Here is a 22,500-nt window from a genome sequence, read left to right as displayed (position 1 = left end):
CTGTGAGTCAGTCTGTCACGTCCCTTAAACAGCACTTTTTATAGCTCAAGTGTTTAAACAAACAATAAACAATAATACTGCCACTTTGTGTCTGGATGTGTGTACTGCACATGTATTATTTTAACAACATCCATAGTAACGGTTCAATTCTGTGCGAATGAATATGCTAAACTTTGCACTAACAGTGACACAGTTATGGATTAAATTCTCACCAGAGTCAAATATGATCTTCACAATATGTTGAGCAAGATTTTTTTTCTCCTGCAGAATCCTGAGATGTAAATACAATTGTGTTTCTTTTGTATTGATTGCAGTATAAACAACAGCTTTTGTAAGCTTTCTATGTTTTTATTTTGTAAGAAAGTTAATTTAAATGGATTGCATCAGTGTATGGATATGTTCTGCAAAACTCCTTCTGAAGGCCAACAGACAGTCTGTCACGCTATAGTCATTCAGCTTTCTTTTCTATGTTTTTTTTTTTCAGAAGGAGCATTTTAAAAATAGAATTTTGCAAATTCTGAAACAGCTGGGGCTGACACACACACACACACACACACACACACACACACACACACACACACACACACACACACAGAGTTCATTTTAACAATATGGTGAAAATTTGCCCTCCAGTATTACAGTCATGCGTGTTAAAGTGTGATTTCAAACAGATGTAGTAAGGCAAGTGGAAACAAACACACACACACGCACACACACACACAGCTGCAACAGGTGCACACATTAAAATCACCTGCTGCAGTATGGTTATAGCTTTTACAACGTACAGGAGTTGGGGAGGAAAGTTCTTTTAGGCAACGCTTCATCCTCAAGACCTCCCTGCTCGTCCTCATTCGTCCTTCCTCTCCTTCACGCCACCTTGCTCCCTTTACTGCTGGGCGGCGGTCATCCTGAAGAGCTGCTCTCTGTCTCATCCCTCTCCGGTTTAAACAAAACAAGTGGAAGTAACACTGCTTTGTTACTGTTAGTGTTCATACATCATTCACATGAGGCATCCTTCAAGGCCACAACAGTTGCATCTGCACAGATCTGTATTTAGGCACATAAATGCCTCTGTATACCAAAATAAGGTGCTTCTTTATGCTGGTTTCCTTATATGGATAACTTAATACTGACAATGCTCCGATTAAAAAAATATTATACAGGTCATGTGTTTAAATTGTGAGTTGTGAAGATAGGGCCTCTGCATCACTTTGCTTCTTCCTGACCCAGTTCTCCTTTATTTGCATAAAGTAAAACATGTCTTTATTTATATCCCTCCCTTTCTCCTCATGTTGCATGTCACTTTCATGCTCCCTGCTATTCGTCAACACCTTGGAAGGTGACACATCTCATTGACATTGAGCGACAGAGATTCCCTTACGCTGCATTGCACTAGGTGGGTTTTTACTGTAGGGGGCCGAAGCAACACTTTCTCTTTAGTGCTCACTGCTCATAGGAGGGTGACGCTCTGATTTGACCCCAAGTACAGAGCATTTTCAAGAACCTGCCGGTTTCAGACGACACAACATCCGCCTAATTACATAGTCGAACCCGGCAGATGGAGGTTGTCCGGTCAGATCTGGACCGACGATGGGACCATCGCTTGTTTTATCTGTCAAGCCTGGACTTTGACCAATAGGATCACATGTGAGATTAAAAAAAAATGATTTCTTTAAGATGAGCGTAAATTAAAAAATCCTTTCAAAAATAGTTATTTAATAACTATTGAATAATGTGTAAGGGTACGTTCTTAAACTGAATTGTATATATTATATATTAAATCAGACACTGATGGCACAGCACTCTACAACCCACGATGCTTTGTGCATTAGAGAGGGTTAGGGGCTACTAATAGACCCACATCTGAAATGTGAATAATAGTTCACCTTTTTTTCTCCAAGCATTGTACTGCAGTGAATGTTTTTTTTGTTTTTTTTGAATGAACGCCCTGCAAAAATCCAAAACACCCCAAGAAGCCAGACTGACACAAGTCATTGGCATGCCACGATGAAGACAGCAACTATGCAGCAGCAGCAGCAGCAGCAGCAGCAGCAGCAGCAGCAGCATCAAGCAGCAGCATCATAGTTGCGCGAGAAAGAGGGGCGGGGCGGCGCAGGGAGGGGAGGGGTGGGGGCGCAGCGGGAGCGCACACTCATTAACGACCACCGACAAACCGGGGACGCTTCCTGCGTTCAGCATCGCGGCGTCCACCGACACACACGACCAGGGGAAGATGGTCGCGGTGCAGATGTCCCCCAGCTCGTCTCCGATGGCGGAGTGGATCTGCTGTCTGGATAAAAGGTGAGTGATTACGCTACACGAGACACATCCACGCCGTGCATCCTCACACACACACACACACACGCGCGCGCGCGCACACACACACAGCTATGACTGTGTTTTCTCAACCTGTCTTTCATTCATCGCGCGTCAACGTGATTAGTCACAACCGGCGATCGCTGCGTGTGCAGTGTGTGAGTGTGCAGTAACGGCACGAAGGGCTTTTGGTTTTAACCCACAATGGGTGTCTGTCTGTTTCCAGTGAATACACAACCCCTTTCGGACAGTGATGGTGACGGCTGCAGTGCCGAACAGCATCACACCCTCTCGCTTTCTTTTTGTGTGTGTCTGCGCGGTCAAAAAGGCGTTGGTGGCTTCGAGGTTCGCCGGGATGTCTCCGCACTGCACAGGCGGAGAGATGGCTGATGAGACGCACATGGTTTACGTCTTTCTGCTCAAATCAAATATTCATACATTTTTAAAATACTACCATGGGCCTCTATGTTGGGAGATTTTCCTCAATAAGGATTCGTGGCAGACATGTGCATTGTTTCTGTCCTCCTCCTTCCATTTTTGGCACAATGCTGCATGTGAGGATGTAGTTGTCTGAGCTGTCTGAACAGGTTAGAATAATAATAACAGTTTACAGAATAATTGTCAACAACTGTTCGCAATCCCTTTTAGTCCATTAATGTATCTGTCCAGTTCACATTAAAGCACAAAAAAAGCACAATATCCCAGGGAGAGGACTTATATAATACATAAAGAGGATGGTAATTACTGTAGATGATGCACCTCACACCGAAAAACAAACAATTTCACATAAGATATGGCAAGCACAACTCACACCCACACACACTGTAGCCTACACACCTCACTATGACACATCGCCACGTTACTATTGGCAACCTGAAGCTACCATCTTGTCTTCTCATCCTCACCTGTAATGAATGAGTGCTTTATTATATTCTGTCATTGAGGTATTTCAGTTTAAGGCTGCAAAAGCGGATGGTTTTCCTCTATATTAGATCTGTATTGCTGTTAACTGATGCATAGTTTTGGTGTATAAGATGTTGTGACACAATAATAAGCTGTGTATCATCAAGGTCTAAATATATTCAATTGGCTATGATGAAAGACTTCAAAACCTCTGGTTATGTTCACATCCGAGAAGCTGGAACCAGACATCTTTGGCCAAAGAATCAATGCAAATCATTTTCTCTTCATTGACTTTTTTTTAATGAGCTGCCTATGTTTCAGCGTTGGTTAAGTGTGACTTGTTGTTGACTGTGGAGAATTGGGAATCCCAGTGAGAAGGGTGTGATCCTTCCTGTACTGAAATGATAATAATTGCCGTGCAAATCGGGTGTTTTACGACACAGCAACTACAGAACATAACTGTATATCTTGAACTTAATGCAGCAGATATGCAGCAGTCGGTGTGTCAGTGAGGGGCAGCCAGGGGTTGTACGATTAGACTGGACAGTATCTTGGATATTGTAGACCACTCAGGGCTCCTCAGTTATGTGCACCTCCTCATTCAATCAATATCCACCAGAGAGTGTGTGTGCGTGTGTGTGTGTGCATGTGTGTGTGCGATTGCTTTCGTCTCCAGTAGCTGTTGATGTGAGTAAGAGCCGGGGATGAGGTGGAAGCTAAAAGAAAGACAGAGGTTAAGATTTGTCTCTAATAATATCCGTCCAAAGACATTTATTGCCAGCGAGTGTGAAGTATTTGAGATGAGATGAGATTTGTTTGGCCCTGAGGCCGATAACAGACGGTCCAATCAACACGCACACAGCACCGGTCCAGATGCCAGTTGAGCTTCAATGTCCCTCTGAGAGTCCCAGACGACAGCAACGTGCCAGAGGAAGTCAAACCTCTGGTCTCATGTACATATTGTGAAGGTTAACTTGCAAATATGACAAGGCCGGTTGTGTAAATCGATGAGTTCTTTAATATTTAGCGTTTTTTTAACAGCATCACACAGGTCATGCAGATAGATGCGTGTCGAAAGACACATGCACACGGCTCGAGGGGATCTCCACACTGATGTGTTAATCTGCCAGCTCGGGGAAAAAAAGCTGTCTGATGTAACAATGAAAACAGATGGATGTTTCCTTTAAACAATCTGCAGAACCTTCTGGTGTCCCACGATTTTCTCTTCAGTGTGCCAGTCAATATTGTAAATCCTGCACACGTGTGTGCATGCACGTATGTGTACATGCATGCGCGTGTGTGTGTGTGTGTGCGTGTGTGTGTCTGCGGCCATCATTTGTGGTTGAAAGCTGAGATCTCTGCTGCCGACATCCACAGGAGGGGGCTGAGGAAGGTAGAAGTTGAAGAAGAAGAAGCGACAAGAGGGATGGAGGGAGAGTAGGAGGAGGTGAACAACTCTCAGGTCGCATCCGTCTCTCACCGACGGGGGAGGCAGATTTCTCCGGACAGGCAGCGAGCGAGAGCGGGACGACGGCGAAAAAAGGACAAGGATTCAACCAGGAGATTATAACTGACGGACCTCAACAGTTTAACTGCAGACGGAGAGGTGAAGGGCGATGCTGGTATCGCCCGTTCAACCCTGCAGTTAACCCCCCTGTCTCTGCCATCTGCAGCGTGTGTGGGAGTCCACCTGTCTACACCATTAACCCCACAGCCTACACTGGGATATGATGCTCTGTCGGAGCACCGAGGGCCAATACACAGGCGGCAGGAGGATGAGTCAGAGATAAAAAAAAAAAAGGATGGAAAGAGAGAGAGAGAGAGAGAAAAGACAAAGCCCCATCTGTAACAGCCATGAGCTCATGGCAGATGTTGTGAGGCTGGAAGATGCGTTGTGCAGTGCGGCTGAGTCTGTGTTTATCTGAGGACTGTCCTGGCTCTACGGAGGACAATCTACTACAGCTCGGGGACACAAATACATGTGTGTTTATCTCTGTGTGTGTGTGTGTGTGACTGTGAGCTTGCAAAGCGGAAAACATGGGCTAATAACGGGTGGATGGTGAGTGCAGGCGTGTGAGTGGTGGGTCTTAATGGACACAGGGAAAAGTGGATGTGCCAGTAGCGGAGAGGAGAAAATGGGTAGCTTTAAAGAAGAAGAGAGCAAGTCTTGGAGGAGGAGAGGAGAAAAATAGATGGAGATGAGAGAAGTGTTTCGAGAGAGCCTCTCCTCTGTGAAGGAAGACGCACACAGTGCATTAGCTATTCCTTCTAAACACACACACACGAGGATGAGAACATAAGTGAATGAATGGGGCTAACTGCAGTGTGCGTGTGTGTGTGTGTGTGTGTGTGTGTGTTACTCTAAGGCGTATTGGCTCGGTATAGTTTTTCCTCCACCACATGGCGGAGCAGAATGTTTAAGCTCTCAGATCAAACTTGTGTGGGTTCTCCCGTGCAGACGTCCAATAAGTACGTGCTTCTGTGTGTGTGTGTGTGTGTGTGTGTGTGTGTGTGTGTGTGTGTGTGTGTGTGTGTGTGTGTGTGTGTGTGTGTTCAGATTTAAGCATATTAGGAATGGCAGCAGTACAAATGAGATCTTGCATCAACACCCTGTGGGGGGTCTGAGCCGAGAGAAGTAACGCCTGCAGCTTCATCGCTAAGACACCAGGCCGAACAATGAAGCACACACACACACACACACACACACACACACACACACACACACGGCTAACACTAAAACCACAAAGCTAAAGCTCAATTCTAACCATATTTAGCTGTTTCAGCCCATTGACTGCTGATTGCACATATTTAGCGTTGCCGCTAACCGCCGTTCAAAGTGTGTATGAACTCTGTATTTGTGATGGATTTCTTTCCCTCCATGCAGCAACAGACCATCTTAAAATAAATAATCCATCCCAGTGAAAGTCATGTAGTTAATCGTTACGTCTCAATAGTTTTTGGCGTTAATATGCTAAAAGAAACACTGATGAGGTTCCTCGACACCCAACGTTCAATATAATGATCGTTCTTCCGCTCGCAGGCCCTCTGAGCGCTCGGGGGAGGACGTGGACATCATCCTGACCAGACTGAGAGGAGTCAAAGCCTTCCATCGATTCCCACCGCCGCTCCTACTGCAGATCTGTGCCTGTGCCTTTTATGAATGCCTGGAGAAAGATATCACCTGTATGTACACCTGCACGCACACACCCATACACACTAATGATTACATGGTTGAATTATGAAATGAAATAGTTGAGGTTTTGAGGATGACGATGGGTGTTTTTCAGAATAGTTCTCCATAAAGCATCATCACAAAGCCCTTTGCTGTTTCTTAAGACTGTTGAACTTTAAAGTACTGTTAGAATATAGATGTTACCTGTTGAATTATTGATTAATCTGTCAATCACATTGATTTTTTTCCCAGAGACCAAGATGAGAGCTTCAATATATGTTCTTATTCGTAAAAGGAGAGAACATTTCCCCTAAACTTGAGAAGCTATAGATCTAGTAAATGAATCCTTAATAAATGATTTTCACTCCAAATCAACTTGTTTAAGGCCTAAAACTTTGCCACTATTTTTATTTGTTTAAACGTACAATACAGTGGGCACATTTTCTTTATTTAATCAAGCGTAGAAAATACAACATATATCCATTTGGGGAAATAGTGATGCATTTTTAACTAAAACATAACTTAAGTCGTTCTTAACACATAGAACTCAAGGACGTTTTGAGAAAAAAATGTAATATTTTGAAAGTGTGTGTTTAGAAATTCAGCTAAAATATCCTCAGCGCTGTAAAAGTCTGGGCGCGCTGCGCTTCATCTGGTTTTCTGTGTCTTCCTGTCCACAGTGTTTCGACAGGGAGACATCGGCACCAGCTGGTACGCCGTCCTGTCCGGCTCTTTGGATTTCAAAGTGTCCGAAACGGCCAACCACCAGGTGAGAGCGGACTCCAGTTCTTCCTACAAAGCTGTTAATGTTTGAGCCACTACAATAAAGGCCTTTTGATATTTCCTTCTTCCGTTTTTAAGATTTTGTGAGTGCCTGAAATGCCTTCCTGTTCCTCCTAATAGGAATTAATATGCCCATTTATATTCCTGCGTGCAGAGCGAACGCAGCCCTCCCTCTTTTATTCCTTCAACCGCCTTCTTGAAAAGAACTGCATGCATATCCAAAAACATGTCGGTATCCAGGTCGTTCATAATGTTTAAAAGAAAGCGAGTTTTTCCTTCCACACCAATAACGTAGGCTTGTCTTTTGGCCGTGCGTCTCTGCAAACTGTTGACTTGTTGGTTTGCAACACTGAGAAGCCTTTTCTGGATGTGCTGTAAATATAGAACTAAAATAATATGGGCATATCCCACATGCCCTTATCGGAAAATGCTCCAATTTGAATGAGGCCAGATTATCCAAACAGAATATGCTGTTTCTATGACCCGTGCCAAATTCAGAATATTGTCTCATACGCCAGAGCAAAGCTGCCACGGCGCAGAAAACCCGTCCACTGAGGTTTGTGTTTCCTGCTGCATGTTTTACCCTCCGTGACAGAGTGTGTCGTATTGTTCAGTACGTACAGAGGAGAAGAGCGACGCTTGTGAAAAAAAAGAAGGATTTCTTCCCAGTTAAAGATGGAGATAAAGACGCTCCTCCATTGTGAAAGGTCCTTCTCCATGTGTGGAGCCCTGCAGTGCCGTTGGTGGCCTAGTTTCTGTGGCTATATTTGAAATGTCAGTTTGAAAAAAGGTATTTGTCTAAATCACTGGACTGTGGGAATGTGTGTGTGCACACGTTTATGTGCGTTTGTGTACCGCTAGTCTGGCCAATTATATATATATATATATATATATATATATATATATATATATATATATATATATATATATATATATATATATATATACAGCACCCAGAGACGTTTTCCTTGCAGGAGGCTCCGTTTACCATATTACCCTTATATTTTAAACTATTTGCATTATTTACCATAAATTAATCGGTCTGCTCTTCACGTCTCGTCTATTTTGATGAAGCAAATTTATTTATATATATATATTTTTGCTATTGCTGTGTAGTGTTCAGGTCTGCAACAATAAGTAGATTGGTAGAAAATTAATTGGCTACTAATTTAATAACAGATTGATCATTTTTATAATTTTTTTCAGGAACAAATCTAAATATTTTCTTGTGTTTTTCTGTTGTATCAAACTAGCAATTCATAAAAAAAAAATACAATGCAGTTTAACTGATCATAAAAATAATCCCTGGGTGCAGCTCCAGTAGTGTTAAGTTAATGATGTTTGACTATTTAGCCAAAAGCAGACGCAGTACAACCTCTATTCCTCTTGTGTGGAAGGACTCATTTAATTGAAGTCTTCAATTGAAACGCATCCTGACTCCCACGCGTTCATCCTCCATGTCGCGCTTGTGTGCAGGATGCAGTCACCATCTGTACTCTGGGGATCGGGACGGCGTTCGGGGAGTCCATCCTGGACAACACGCCACGCCACGCTACAATAGTCAGCAGAGAGACCAGCGAGCTGCTGCGTATCGAACAGAGGGAGTTCAAGAGCCTCTGGGAGGTGAGCGACTCTACTTCAACGGAGCTGCGAGTGTGCGCTGCAACCCGATGATGATCCGGCGTGAACTCCGTCTCGGTGGCGTACCGAAAGCTTTTCCATCTTTTGAAAAAACGTTTGAATTTCCACATAAGCTATCGCTGTAATTGTGTCTTTAACCACAAGAGGGCCGTCCACCATAACGGTGCCTTTCTGTTCCACCTGTTAGACACACAAAGCACTCAGGTGATGCAGAGAGGAGTGTGTGTGTGTGTGTGCAGGATGGTTATTGTTTTCAGAGCTGTGTGCAGTGTATATGCAGTACAAGTTATGATGCATTGAGATGAATACAGTTATGCGTTTATTGCCGGCTCTGTCGAGGGAATCTGAAATCCTGTGGCCACTTTTTTTTTTTATTGTCTCACTCAAATGCATATTGAATCTAAACGTTGCACCTCATGAATAAACCAGCTGTGTGCTTGGTTTCCTCCTGGGCTCAGGTACTTATGGTTCAATGTCAACACATTCAGATTGTGTAGTATAGCAGTAAAGAGGAAGTTCCACAGTATCCTGAGGCACTTTGACTAATCCTCAATAGGATTTTTTTACTACACAGTAAAACCCAGGAAAAGCACATGATTAACATTATTACTTACACTTGTCCCATTATTACAAGTAAAACTGGCCTGTTGAGATAAAGAAGCAGTTATCTGTGTTCATGAATATACAACACAAGGAGATATTACTTGTTCTTGCAGTAGATGTTCAGCAGTAGGTAAGAGTATTGATATTCCTGGATCATTTTGGTATATTGAAGATCCAACTTGCATCAATAAACATCTCTTTGTAAAAGTTTTCTCTAAAAAGAGGAGATTGATCTATTAATCGTTGCAATTTATAAAAAATAATGACCTTCAGTGTTATTTCTGGACGAATGAATGGATCTCAACTTCTGACACGAAGATATGAAAGTGAGACAACCCAATAATTGTTTATTAAAGCGCGTGTGCCATCTCATTATTGGGCTTGTTGTGAGCTTGGTTGTTAACTGCACTCGGTCTCTCTGCCTGCTGTCTGTTTCAGGTCAGCAGACAAAGAACAGAAAAACATAGAGCCTGAAGGTTGTTCTCGTTTGAAATCTAATTCAGCTCATAGTAAAAGGATCATTGTGTGTGTGTGTGTGTGTGTGTGTGTGTGTGTGTGTGACTGAACTAATTTGTGTGCATGTGCTTGTGTGTAACGAGGACTAGAAAGCCAAAGGATGAATGCAGTCATGTGTTTGATGAAAAGATGAAAGAAGAAAAAAAAGCGCTGCTCCATAATTCTAACACCGAGTGAAAGACGGATGAATTAAACGCGGTGTTACTGTTGAGCCGTGTGTGTGTGTGTGTGTGTGTGTGTGTGTGTGTGTGTGTGTGTGTGTTTCCTGACGCATGTCCGTGAACGTGTAAACACAGAGGACATCAAACGACCAACTAGTAGCTCGTACTGTGCCAAGTCTCTCTCGCTTCATCTCGCCTTTCACCTGCCCTCCACGGCTGCTGCCCACTTCGTCTCTCCCTCTTGGCCGCGTTGTGTCTTTTGCCAGCTTCCTTCCTTCTCTCCTCCCTCTCCATCCTCACCCCTCGCTACTCCTTTCTTTCCCTTCTTCTGTCTCCTTTCTCCTCCTCCTCCTCCTCCTCCTCCTCCTCCTCCGCTGGCGAGTAGCTCGGTCGTACGGGGACTCGGATCACCGGGGTAACCTGTGAGAGAAAAGTGGCTTGGTTTCTTGGCTCGATCGCAGCGAGGAAGGAGGGTGAGACACTGGGGAGACTGTGTGTGTGTGTGTGTGAGAGAGAGAGAGAAACAGGGAGAGAGAGAGAGAGAGAGAGAGAGGGAGGGAGTGCAGCTTGTTTTGAGCAGGATGCTATCCGGTGGCTTGTGTGAGTTGTAAAGTAGCAGAGGGCAGCGCTCTGGGTTTCAATCCCTCCGGCATTAGAGTGTGTTACCTCAGGTGAGTCTGTGTGAGTCTGTGTGAGTCTGTGGGGTTCAATAGTGCTGCACTGTGATGTGTAATGTCGCCGTGTACTTTTACTGGTGTTGTCTGTTTAGGAACGGAAGTTGTTGAGCTGTGTTTTTCCTGGCCGTGTGCAAGAAAAACAATGACAATGGGTGTTTGTGTCTTTAGGGTCAAACAGATGCTCTCTGTGTGTGTCTCTCTCTGTCTGTGTGTGTGTGTGTGTGTGTGTGTGTGTGTGTGTGTGTGTGTGTGTGTGTGTGTGTGTGTGTGTGTGTGCCATGTGCCTTCCTGGAAGTTCTCAGGAGGCATGTGTTGCTCGGTACTGACCTTGCAAAGGAGCAAAGGGCATATTCGGGCTCAGAATGAGCTGCTATGTGTGTGTGTGTGTGTGTGTGTGTGTGTGTGTGTGTGTGTCTCAGTGTCCCGCCAAAAAGAAATGCAAACATATTAAATTCTTCTGAGCAGCTGTAGAAGCAGCATCTAAACACACTGAGCAGCTCTGCATGCGCTCATTAACCCCGGCTTGAATGCTGCTGGGAGCGTGTGTGTGTTCTGTAATGTTAGTTGTTCTGCATGTAAATGATCTCCGTTGTACAAAGGGCTTTGTTTTGAGGGGGCAGAAGCATTGTGCGTCTGTTGAAAGTGACGCTGTATGTGCGTTGGAGGGGGACAGACGAAAACCTGATGGTTTTAGACGTGAGATAGATGATCATATCTCATGAGTGATGCTTCATAGTGAGCGAGGCGACGTGTAAATGTTTTCACGATTTCCATCTTTTCTGATGCGTGCGTGTTTTTATCTCGTAGAAGTATCGACAGAGTTTGGCCGGACTGCTGGCCCCTCCTTATGGAGCTATGGAGAGTGGATCCAACAATGACAGTGAGTACACACACACACACACACACACACACACACACACACACACACACACACACACACAGTGAATAAGTTATATTTTTATGTCCATGAATGAAAAGTATCTGCATCCTGCAAAAATCTTTATTTCAGTTTAACGACATTTATTTCCTCCTTCAGGGCTCACTGACAAAGACAACATGAACTCAGACTCTGCAAACAAAGCTCACAACAAGGTACATTTCTCTCTCTCTCAGCCCACTGCTTGGAATCGAAGGGTTTGTCTTGTTCTGCACGGCAACTTGATCTTTTGAATAAACACTGGCAGCACGTTTTGGGGCGCTGTGCCCTTCCTCACGACACACAAAGCCTGAATGAACCAGACCTCCCAACCGATACACTGTGGGCCAGGCAGTCTTTGGATTTCTCTGCACCTCACTGCTCGTGTCGGACGTACGTGTGGACGGGGCACTGAGTGTGTTTTAGTCTCGGCCAGTAGATGAGTGATATTTAAACGTCCGATAAAACGCTGCAGGTTGTGAACATGGCGGAGAAAAAATGAGTAAACCGAACCACAACGTCATAAAACTGTGCACTGCTGCATACTCTCATGTTCGTAAATGAATCAGAATGCCAGTATGGAGGTGTGTGTGTGTGTGTGTGTGTGTGTGTGTTCAGAGAAGAGACAGTGATGACTCACAGCTGTGATCCTCTGTAGTTATGCTAATGCTGGCTAATGCATGTGCATAGACGAAAAAGATCCCATCTGCCCAATTAGCAGGCCTCCCTTTGTTGTTTTCAACAGCAGCTGTTTGTGTCTACACATCTGCCTCTCTGTCGAAGGTGCAAGTGGGATCCGTGTAGAGGATGTGTTTGCATGTATGCACCGTGTTTTATTTAATATATAGGTTTTACTTCCAGCATTGGATTGTCGCTGCTTTACTTTACTGTATGCTACAAGCATCCACCTGCACACATCCATCCCTTAAAGAGAGTGTTTTTTTAAACATTTTTTTACACTCTTTGGATCACAGTTAACAAACCGCTCACAACACGTCCCCCTAATGTCGCCATGTGTTCTGTAGATCCCGTCAGAGAAGCTGCACAGAGCGGGGAAGGTTCTCCGTAACGCCATCCTGTCCCGAGCCCCACACATGATACGAGACAGGAAGTACCACCTCAAGACATACAGGTAAAAAGCATGCTTTCTATACAATTCCAACTGCGTGTGTTGACACAGAATTATGCATGCAACAGCTTCAGAAAATGATGGTTGTGTGTCTGTGTGTGTTGCAGACAATGCTGTGTCGGCACAGAGCTGGTGGATTGGCTGGTGCTGCAGAGCGCCTGCGTTCTCACGCGGTCCCATGCTGTCGGGATGTGGCAGGCTCTGCTAGAAGAAGGCGTGCTCAACCACGGTACCGCAAGCGCTCGCTTTCTCCATTGCTTTCTTTAGCATAGCGTCTGCTTGTCGTGCACAGCATGTGTTCATGCGGTGTTTGTCTGCTCTTCAGTGGACCAGGAGCTGGGCTTTCAGGACAAGTATCTCTTCTACCGCTTCCTGGACGACGAGGAGGAGGACACACCGCTGCCGAGCGAGGAGGAGAAGAGGGAGAGCGAGGAAGAGCTGCCGGAGAACATCCTCCTCCTCGCTCAGATTGGCCCCGACGCACTGCTGCGCATGATCCTCAGGAAATCGTCAGTAGCAGTTAACAAAATGGCGTGAACTCGCATAACGTTGACACACACATTAGTTCTTGCATATACTGTATGTTACAATTACTTGAGTCTGACAAACTGTGTGTGTGTGTGTGTGTGTGTGTGTGTGTCTGCAGGCCTGGTCAGAGGACAGGGGATGACCTCGAGATCATCTACGATGAGCTGCTCCACATCAAAGCCTTGACTCACCTCTCCAACACTGTGAGTCAGCAGATCCACTTTTCTCTTAAAGGGACAGTACAGATTCCTCAAGAAGGCGGTTGATTGATCCGAACCCATCGCCGCAGTCTTTTGGACCAGAAGGAGGAGTAGTAGCCACTAGCGTTAGCATTCATCTTAACAGTGTAATGCGACAGTTTTACATCCTGTGTTGGCAATTATTCATCACGTGGAGGAGTCCTTAAGTCTGTTTTGTTGTTTTCTGGCTCCATTTAGTCCTAGAATCACCATTTTTTTTGTATTAAATGAAATCAAATTATTAGATAGTCACATGAAGCACATTCCAGGAGATAATAGTGATTTGTGAACAATGAGCTTTTCCATTTTAACTGTTTATTATCCAGCATTTTCCCATTGTACACAGTGCTTATGCATAAAAATATCAGCAATCTAAAATCCCCATAAACGAAAACGCTCCATGTGCTGTCATGATGTACTACAAGGACACCCAGGTGTTTCTATTATAGTCTTTAAAAAACCCTGATCTGTGCACTGTACTGTTCTCTCACATATTTCTGCAGCTATAAGTCCAGTATGACTTGAGCAGTGTGCTCTGGTTTGCAGGTGAAGAGGGAACTGGCGAGCGTCGTGATCTTCGAGTCGCACGCAAAAGCTGGAACCGTGTGTGAGTCTTTACTTTGTCCACTTTGTCCCAGAATGCATTTCTGCTTGTGAACAAAAAGGGTTTTTTCAACGGCGGACACAAAGCCAACAGATGCTGAGACGACTCAGTTACTGTAATTAGCTGTTCTCTCCAATTTGAGTCCTGTTTTTTTTTTTTTTTGCCTGTATTGTTCTCTTGAAGACCTCTGATGTACAAAATATATGTTTTAATCAAGTACGTGGGGGTGACATATGTTAGTCCTCTTTATCTTCCAGTGTTCAACCAAGGAGAGGAGGGCACGTCGTGGTACATCATCCAGAAGGGATCGGTCAATGTGGTCATCTACGGCAAGGTGCGTTTGATTCACCCACCTCCATGCTTCCGGTTCTCTGTTTGACACGTGGACACGGCTGGAGTTTTCTGCTTCATTCGGCGACACGTCACCTGTATGTAGTGGTCGTAAGCGTGTAGCTGATCACGTCTGCGTGGAGCCAACCAGCAGAATCTCCCCCGTGGGTCTGGGAAACACCAACAGTGGAGTTTGGCAGACTCTGAACAGCTCACCGTGACTCATCTTCTGTGATTAAATAGCTTAAGGGATTCTACGCATACACACATTCACACCACGCCGATTTACAACCACTGCGCACACACAAAAGCCCGTGTGCGGGCAAACACATTGATCACTTGCGTACACAAACATGCACTCGCCTTGCACACACACACACAAACACACACACACACACACACGGAGAAGTCCGGATGATTCATTTCGGTTCAGTGTTCTCCTGCGCCTTCGCGCCCCTCCTCGGGGCTTATGGTGACTAATAAACTGTGTCTGCGTCCGAACTTGTTTGTATGTTGGAGTGTGTCGGTTCACGTGTGCGTTCATGCGCGTGTGTGTGCGTCTCAGGGTGTGGTGTGTACGCTCCACGACGGTGACGACTTCGGGAAGTTGGCCCTGGTGACAGACTCCCCTCGTGCAGCCTCCATCGTCCTGAGAGAGGACAACTGTCACTTCCTACGCGTGGACAAGGAAGACTTCAACAGGATACTCAGGGTGGGCAGATGAGATGGACATTTAGATGGATGGATGGATGGATGGATGGATGGATGGATGGATGGATGGATAGATGGATGGATAGATAGCTGGATGGATGGATGGATGGATGGATGGATAGATAGATAGATAGCTGGATGGGTGGATGGATGGATGGGTGGATGGATGGATGGGTGGATGGATGGATGGATGGATGGGTGGATGGATGGATGGGTGGATGGATGGATGGATGATAGATAGATAGATAGATGGATGGATGGATAGATGTACAGATGGAGGGATGGATGGATGGATAGATGGATAGATAGACAGACAAACTAAATAAACAAACTAAACACACAAAATAACATATAAGAACAGGGATGAAAGATATATACAAAAATACAAAATAAAAGAAATCATATATCATATATATATAAATCATATATATATATATATATATATATATATATATATATATATAATAAAAAAATTAAAAAAAATAAAAATAAAAAATAATAAAATATATATATATATATATATATATATATATATATATATATATATATACATACAAACATAGATCTGATGTTTGTCTCCCTCCTCTGGTACGCAAGCTGTATTTCATTTAAAAAAAAGCTGTGTTTTTAGCATTTTGAGATGTCATATTTACTGATTTTGCGCATGCATTTTGTTTTTGTCTTTTTAGGACGTGGAAGCCAACACAGTGCGGTTGAAAGAGCATGAACAAGCGGTGCTGGTGTTAGAAAAGAGTCCGCGGGCCTCCAGCATGGGGAGCATCAAGTATGTGTGTTGGTGTGAGGGCGGCTCTGCGTACATATTCAGAGAGGACGTGTACAATGGCGTGAATCCCTCCTTCCGTCTCTCTCGCCTCACCTTTTGCAGGTACACTGTGATATCCGGGACGCCGGAGAAGATCCTCGAACACTTCCTGGAGGCCATGAGGATGGACATACACCACGGTGAACCAGGTAGATAAGTAGAAAATGAACAGGTTGTTATGCACGATTCATTTTAAATAGATGGTTAACAGAGATAGTCCAGACACGCTATCAAATTAATTATAATGAAAAAAAGGGTGGATGGAGAGACGGATAAGCAAACTCAATGGATGAATGATGAAGGCATTTTGATTACCCTTTTGAATCTCTTGATTTCCCTCCTCTCCCCTCTGGTTCTCCTCCCTCTTTCCGTGTGTTTTCCTTCCCGTCTGTTAGACCCAGCAGTGGACGATTTTGTCCTCATGCACGGTGTCTTCATGCCCAACAGCCAGCTGTGCCCTCTGCTCATGGCACAATATCCTTTCTGTCTTTCTTTACGTACCATTATTCATCCCATCAACGATGCCCATCAGGCAGTTTGCACTCACGCATTGAGAACGATCTGCAACCCGACATGAAGACGGGCTGACATGTCGTGCTACTGACAGCGACTTGGCTTGTGCAATTTAACACTTCTGTTAAATTGCAGCAGACCATCCGGCGCTAACGAACGGAGCGAACACCTCCCTTCACACCATAGTAACAAGTTGTAATAACAGTCGCAGAGGTCTTTTCTGATTGTGTTTGTCCTTATAGTGCAGCTGTTCACTGTTTCCACTCATGCACTGATGATTATATGTAGTAAACAGAACATCTTTGTGGTAGATATGAGGCTGTAATTAGGGTTAACCCCTTCCTAATATATATATATATATTTCTTTTAGGAAAGTACATCTTATCATGTACTGTGTAATAATATGGGTTTTGCCGCTGTGATGTCGTAAAGGTTTGGAGCATCAGATCATTGAACAAACAGGGTATCTCTGTTCCCCCTGTGTGTTATACTCCACTTTGTGTTGCTCTTTAACCCCGTGAGCACCTACCATGCGACATCGCCGCCCGGTTCTGAACAGGAGAGGTTGGAGTACGCGCTCAACAGTAAGAGACGGGCGCTCATTCTGGCCCTGCGCTGGGCCAGCACACAGACGTACCTGCTGCAGGAAGAGCCTGCTGCCATCTCCTTCCTCGAGGTGACCAGGAGGAGCTTTTCAGATGCAGTAAATTACCAGACTCACACTGAGCGCATGCCCGGTCTGAGTGTGATTCCTCCTCTCTTCACCTGCAGGAGTTGTACGGGAGTTTGTCGAATGATTCTCGGATTCTGAGAGCGTTGAAAGACTTGGTTCCTGACCTGGAGAAAGTCGTCAAATTACAGTACGTCTCCCAGCTGCCGCACGTTCAACTCTCACTGTGATGTTTTAAGTACCGGCTACATTCATTGCATTTATTTTTGTGTGTTTCTGCACATTTTGTAGTTCGGAAGAAGCTAAATCTTTAAAAAAGGTATTTTCAGACTATTCCGTTCTCAACATAATTCAATAGTACATTGCATATGTTGTCATGACGGTGTGGACGTTGACTACACAATATCTTTGTGTAATTTAACAGAAAACTCTCATACGACAGTTCAGCGATGGGGAGGAGCGGCTGCAGAAGAAGCAGCCCATCAGGAACCATGATGACAGTGAGTTTCTGTGTGTGCGTATGTTTCTACATGCACCGCGCTGTACTTCAACACAATTCCTTCTGCGCGTGTGCAGTCCTGTTGAAGGTGTACTGTGGCGATCACACGTACACCACCATCCGGGTGTGCGTGGCGGCGACCGGAAGAGAAGTGATCAGCGCCGTGGCCGACAAACTGGGCACCACCGAAGAGCTCGTGTTGGTCCACCTGAGCTCCGCCTGCGGTAAGAAAACAGCAGGATTTAGATGAAGCAACGTTACCTGGAAACAGATTATAAGCTGTTATATTATCTTAACTGTGTATACATGTATGCAACCAGCAGGATTTAAAATGTGCTAACTGATAATGGTGTTACTTGGTGATCTTAGAGGAGGGGCGTGTCTTAACGACCTCTATTTCTGTTGCAGAAAAACAAATGCTGAAGCCCAACGACGTGTCAGTGTTTTCTACTCTGAGCATCAATGGCCGATTGTTCGCATGTCCTCGGGACCAGCTCAGCAGTCTGGTAGGATATCCAAGTTTCCTGTTTACTCAGAGGCTCCACTGTGGTTGTCATGAAATAGCGTTACAGTCATACCTCGCATGCATTCTTTAAAAAAAACAATGTTTCAACGAATATTTTTATTGTTGTCTTTTCTCTATTACACAACATACACAGGAGAGAACAAGACAAAACTAGGCACATACAAACCCAAAGAACAAAAACAAAAAAAGGCATATAAAGGCATAGATAGATCAAAAAGGACCCCAAAAAAAGACGAAGGGGAAACGATGGACTACAGGATTGTACCAAAATCTTCCAGAAACTCCATAAATGAGCCCCAAATGTTGTCAAATGTATTTTATTTCCTTTTAACGACATAAGTGAACGCATTCTTTGTTGTTATTATATCACGCTGCTGATGTATAGAAGTGTAGACGCTAACACAATGGGTCTTTGTCACACATGACATTGTTTAAAAGCAGCTACAAGTCAAATTGTCACACATGTATTCATTGCAATGGGAAGATTATTTGATGTGTGCATGAATTTTGCACAAATGTGTGTTTTTTTTTGTGTGTGTCCCAGACTCCTCTTCCAGACCAGGAAGGTCCCTCTGCAGGCTCCATGTCAACGTTTGAGCTGATGAGCTCCAAGGACCTGGCTTACCAAATGACCTTGTACGACTGGGAGCTCTTCAGCTGCGTGCACGAGGTATCAGCACATGCACGTTATGCACACACTTAACAAGACAAGCATGCACGGTGAACCCGGGAAGTCCTATTTGATAAGAAGAAGTCAGGTTTGGAGTCTTTTCCCAGCATGCTGTTTGGATTAACTCCAAACCTGCTCTCCTTCATGTCTCCTCCCTCCTCTTCCTCCCCCCTCAGCATGAGCTGCTCTACCTCACGTTCGGCCGGCAGTGCTTCAGGAGAACCACGGCCAACCTGGACCTGTTTCTGCGGAGGTTCAACCAGGTCCAGCTGTGGGTGGTCACTGAGGTGTGCCTCTGCTCACAGCTCAGCAAGAGAGTCCAGCTCCTCAAGAAGTTCATCAAGATAGCAGCACAGTGAGTCACACACTTCACACACACACACACACACACACACCTGGTTAATACACCTCGGATGATTCAGAGTCACCTCACGTCTCGCTCCTGTGTGTTCGTCCACAGCTGTCGGGAGTTTAAGAACCTGAATTCGTTCTTCGCCATCATCATGGGCATGAGCAACCCGGCGGTCAGCAGACTGAGCCAGACGTGGGAGGTGAGCTTTGTCTCATTTATCTCCAGTGAAAGTTGATTGTGTTAAACTGTCGCTAAAAGTGCCGCGTTCATGTCACTGAGCTTCTGCTTTTTCCCGGGACAGAAACTCCCCACCAAGTTCAAGAAGTTCTACGCTGAGTTTGAGAGCATGATGGTGAGTTGCATTGGGTTGGCAACAGAAATCTATAGAGGCGTTGGTTTAAAAGCAAAACTACCTGCACAGCTGTGTCATGAGGGACGATTAACCCGAGTGACTGTTTGTATGTTTGGTGACAGGACCCATCAAGAAACCACCGCTCCTACCGGCTCACCGTCACCAAACTGGAAGCGCCAATCATTCCCTTCATGCCCCTCCTCCTCAAAGGTACGCCTCCGCGTAGAGCAGCTCGATGCCATAAAGTTAAAAAATAATTCTATAAAGTGCTAAAAAAAAAACAGAAATTCAAGTAGAGCATAATTTCAATGAGCGGTCGCACCAAACATGGCGACTCGTCAAGAGGGACACGTGTTTTGCCGCTGTTAGCTCGCTAGCTAGCTAGCCAGCTATTGTTCCATCGAATGCAGCGACCCCACAATGAATAGATTTGAGAAAGTTTAAAGTAATGTTGGAGACAACTCTGCACCAGGAAGACATGATGCATTCAATGTGGATTCATGATGACGGGCAGCGATGGGTGCGAGTAAGCAGAATATTTAGGAGAAAAAATCATTTACTTGGGATTTATTTAGTAATCAGAAGTGGACCCGATGTTTCAAATGTCTGGCTACCGATACATTTCACGTATTTCTTTACAGACATGACATTCACACATGATGGCAACAAGACCTTCATTGACAATATGGTCAATTTTGAGAAAATGGTGAGTTTCTGTACACATTGAATGATTAATTTTAATGCATGTCCTCGACTCCCATTGGGTACGATATCTAAAGAGCCTCTTATCCTTATCTCGTCAGCGTATTATAGCCAACACCATTCGGCAAGTGAGGCACTGTCGAAGCCAACCGTTCAGTAAGTCTGCTTATTACTTTACTTGTACCACATTTGCCAGCTGGCTTTGCACCCAAACTTTAACTTGTGTTTCCTCTCTCTCTCTCGCTGCGTTCAGATCCTGAGATTTGCCAACCCAACAAAAACCAAGCGGACGTCCGGAGCTACGTGAGGAAGCTCAGCGTGATCGACAACCAGCGGGCGCTGACGCAGCTCTCCTACAGGATGGAGCCTCGGCGGACATGAGCGCCACGTCTTCCCTCCGTCATCGCCTCGCCAAGTGACGTCAGCATCAACAAAACCCCACCAACCCACACACACACATGATCTGGATAAATACACACAGCTGGCCGTCCAGTAGCAAACCAGTCGATGACTTTAGACTTTATGGACGAATGGACTTAATACTGTGCCATTAAACGCCTCTTCTCCCTGGACGGACACCGTTCAGCCGCTCTCTTGTCGCCGCGTCTCCGAGGGATTTAACCGTAGTAGTTGTTGCCGTGTGGGACCTGTTGGATAGAAGTGTAATGTATAGAACTTGAATCAATATCCCGCATGACTGAACTTCATAGGCTTTGTGTTCTATACAGTGTATTTCTATCGGAGAGTCCTTGTAATGTTGTGCTACCCCAAACGAGCCCCAGTTTACAATATATTACTGTATCTGCCTGTAAAGCAAACCTCGCTCTCCTGATGGTCCATCCATAGACAGAAAACACAGAAAACCCCCCATGAACTAGACTCTTCATGTCTTCATGTTAGAAATCTGAAAGCACTTATTTACTCCATGAACTAAATTATTATATCCAAGTTTGGACAAGCGGATGTCCTTTCAGTTAAATATCAGCGTCCCTTAACTAGTCGGGCACTTCCAGTACTAAACAGAGTATTATTTTAAATTAAAACCCTTGTTGTATTGCAAACAGTGTTGAAATTCATCGCTACAGTATTGCGTTTTCTTTTTGCATCGGAGTACAAGTGTAGAAGATGAATTACTCTCGTTGATGAAGTTAGTGAGATCTGTTCGGAGGTCAGTTCTGTAACCACGTTGTACTCCTTTTATCTGGAAACAATGATCCTCGATGCAGAGTCTTGTAGGCAATTTATACTTTCGAGGGGGAAATCTTGTCATCTCAGTCCGTGTAATTTTTTTAATGTGTGTGTGTGTGTGTGTGTGTGTGTAGATTGTGAGCGTGTTCTTCATTTTCCTTTGATCTCAGGAGCTTCTGATGTGATAGTGTGTGTCGAGAACTGCCGTGAGGCTGGCTCTTCCCAGAACAGCCTGTAACTGTACTCGTGCGTGTGAACTGCCTTGTAAATAAATAAATAAATAAAAAAAAATAGCTAATTTAACAGTGCTCATGCTTTGATGGCGTTCTTCAAGAAAGACTGAGGATGATGATGCTTATCAACATGTACAACATATTTCACTCATGCACAGAACGGGTGAGTGACATCACCAGGAGGTTTCCTTTACAAATGGCAAACAGGAAGTATAAAAGATGTGACGGGGAAGTTTTAATGAGCAACAAGCTGTATGTGACTTGTGGAGGCATCCGGCACTAATGGAGCTTGAAAAGTCTGGATATCTGTGTAACATGAGACATTTTCTTGTAAGAAAAGAGGAACTTTGTGATAGACAACATTGTGCACACTTTATTTATTTTACATTTGGTGAATTAAGTGACGACTGTTCAATTGGTCAAAATCAAAAAGATTGAAAGAACCTTTGACACAGGTCCTCCATGTGGTTTCCGAGGGTTTAATTTCCTTTAGCAACACCCCAATGCAATGAATTCTCCTTGCAAGCCTCGTTATTTTCTACAGCCAACGCTTTCGTCCTCTGGGCTGTTATGATTCACGGCATCGCAGCTTCCAGGAGTCATGTTTTATTCATGCTTTGACTCACTGTTCGCTCTCGTCTCGCTCCGGATTGCTGACGCCGACTGTGAGTCCTGACTTCCCATCGCTGTTCTCACCTTTCCCTGCGCAGTGATGTCAGCGCGGCTGTCTGGCCTGATGATGT

At 44.6% G+C, this 22,500-nt stretch overlaps 1 protein-coding gene across 1 annotated transcript; it reads left to right on the top strand.

The window, feature by feature from the left end:
- Positions 1–2,165: 2,165 nt before the first annotated feature.
- Positions 2,166–21,823, top strand: LOC137780969 (rap guanine nucleotide exchange factor 4-like). The gene is made up of 30 exons (XM_068569424.1): positions 2,166–2,301; positions 6,260–6,402; positions 7,072–7,160; positions 8,651–8,797; positions 11,580–11,652; positions 11,809–11,864; positions 12,714–12,820; positions 12,925–13,046; positions 13,143–13,326; positions 13,464–13,548; positions 14,131–14,191; positions 14,446–14,522; positions 15,084–15,230; positions 15,919–16,013; positions 16,116–16,201; positions 16,448–16,526; positions 17,091–17,241; positions 17,337–17,425; positions 17,527–17,554; positions 17,660–17,735; positions 17,812–17,958; positions 18,143–18,240; positions 18,805–18,930; positions 19,107–19,285; positions 19,391–19,481; positions 19,584–19,634; positions 19,757–19,844; positions 20,276–20,340; positions 20,438–20,492; positions 20,590–21,823. The coding sequence occupies exons 1-30, from the start codon at positions 2,234–2,236 to the stop codon at positions 20,715–20,717; spliced, it is 2,991 nt and encodes a 996-aa protein (XP_068425525.1). The 5' UTR covers positions 2,166–2,233; the 3' UTR covers positions 20,718–21,823.
- The last annotated feature ends 677 nt before the right edge of the window (positions 21,824–22,500 follow it).

The sequence above is a fragment of the Clinocottus analis genome, unplaced genomic scaffold, assembly GCF_023055335.1.
Source record: "Clinocottus analis isolate CAN_PGR_092001 unplaced genomic scaffold, fCliAna1.0.p SCAF_11, whole genome shotgun sequence".
Lineage (NCBI taxonomy): Eukaryota > Metazoa > Chordata > Actinopteri > Perciformes > Cottidae > Clinocottus > Clinocottus analis.
This window is presented reverse-complemented; position numbering and strand designations above follow the sequence as displayed.

Coding starts and splice junctions, on each gene's coding strand:
- LOC137780969 (XM_068569424.1), top strand. CDS start 2,234: ATGGTCGCGGTGCAGATGTCCCCCAGCTCGTCTCCGATGGCGGAGTGG. Junction 15,231..15,918: donor ACTTCAACAGGATACTCAGG/GTGGGCAGATGA, acceptor TTGTCTTTTTAG/GACGTGGAAGCCAACACAGT. Junction 17,736..17,811: donor CATCAGGAACCATGATGACA/GTGAGTTTCTGT, acceptor GCGCGTGTGCAG/TCCTGTTGAAGGTGTACTGT.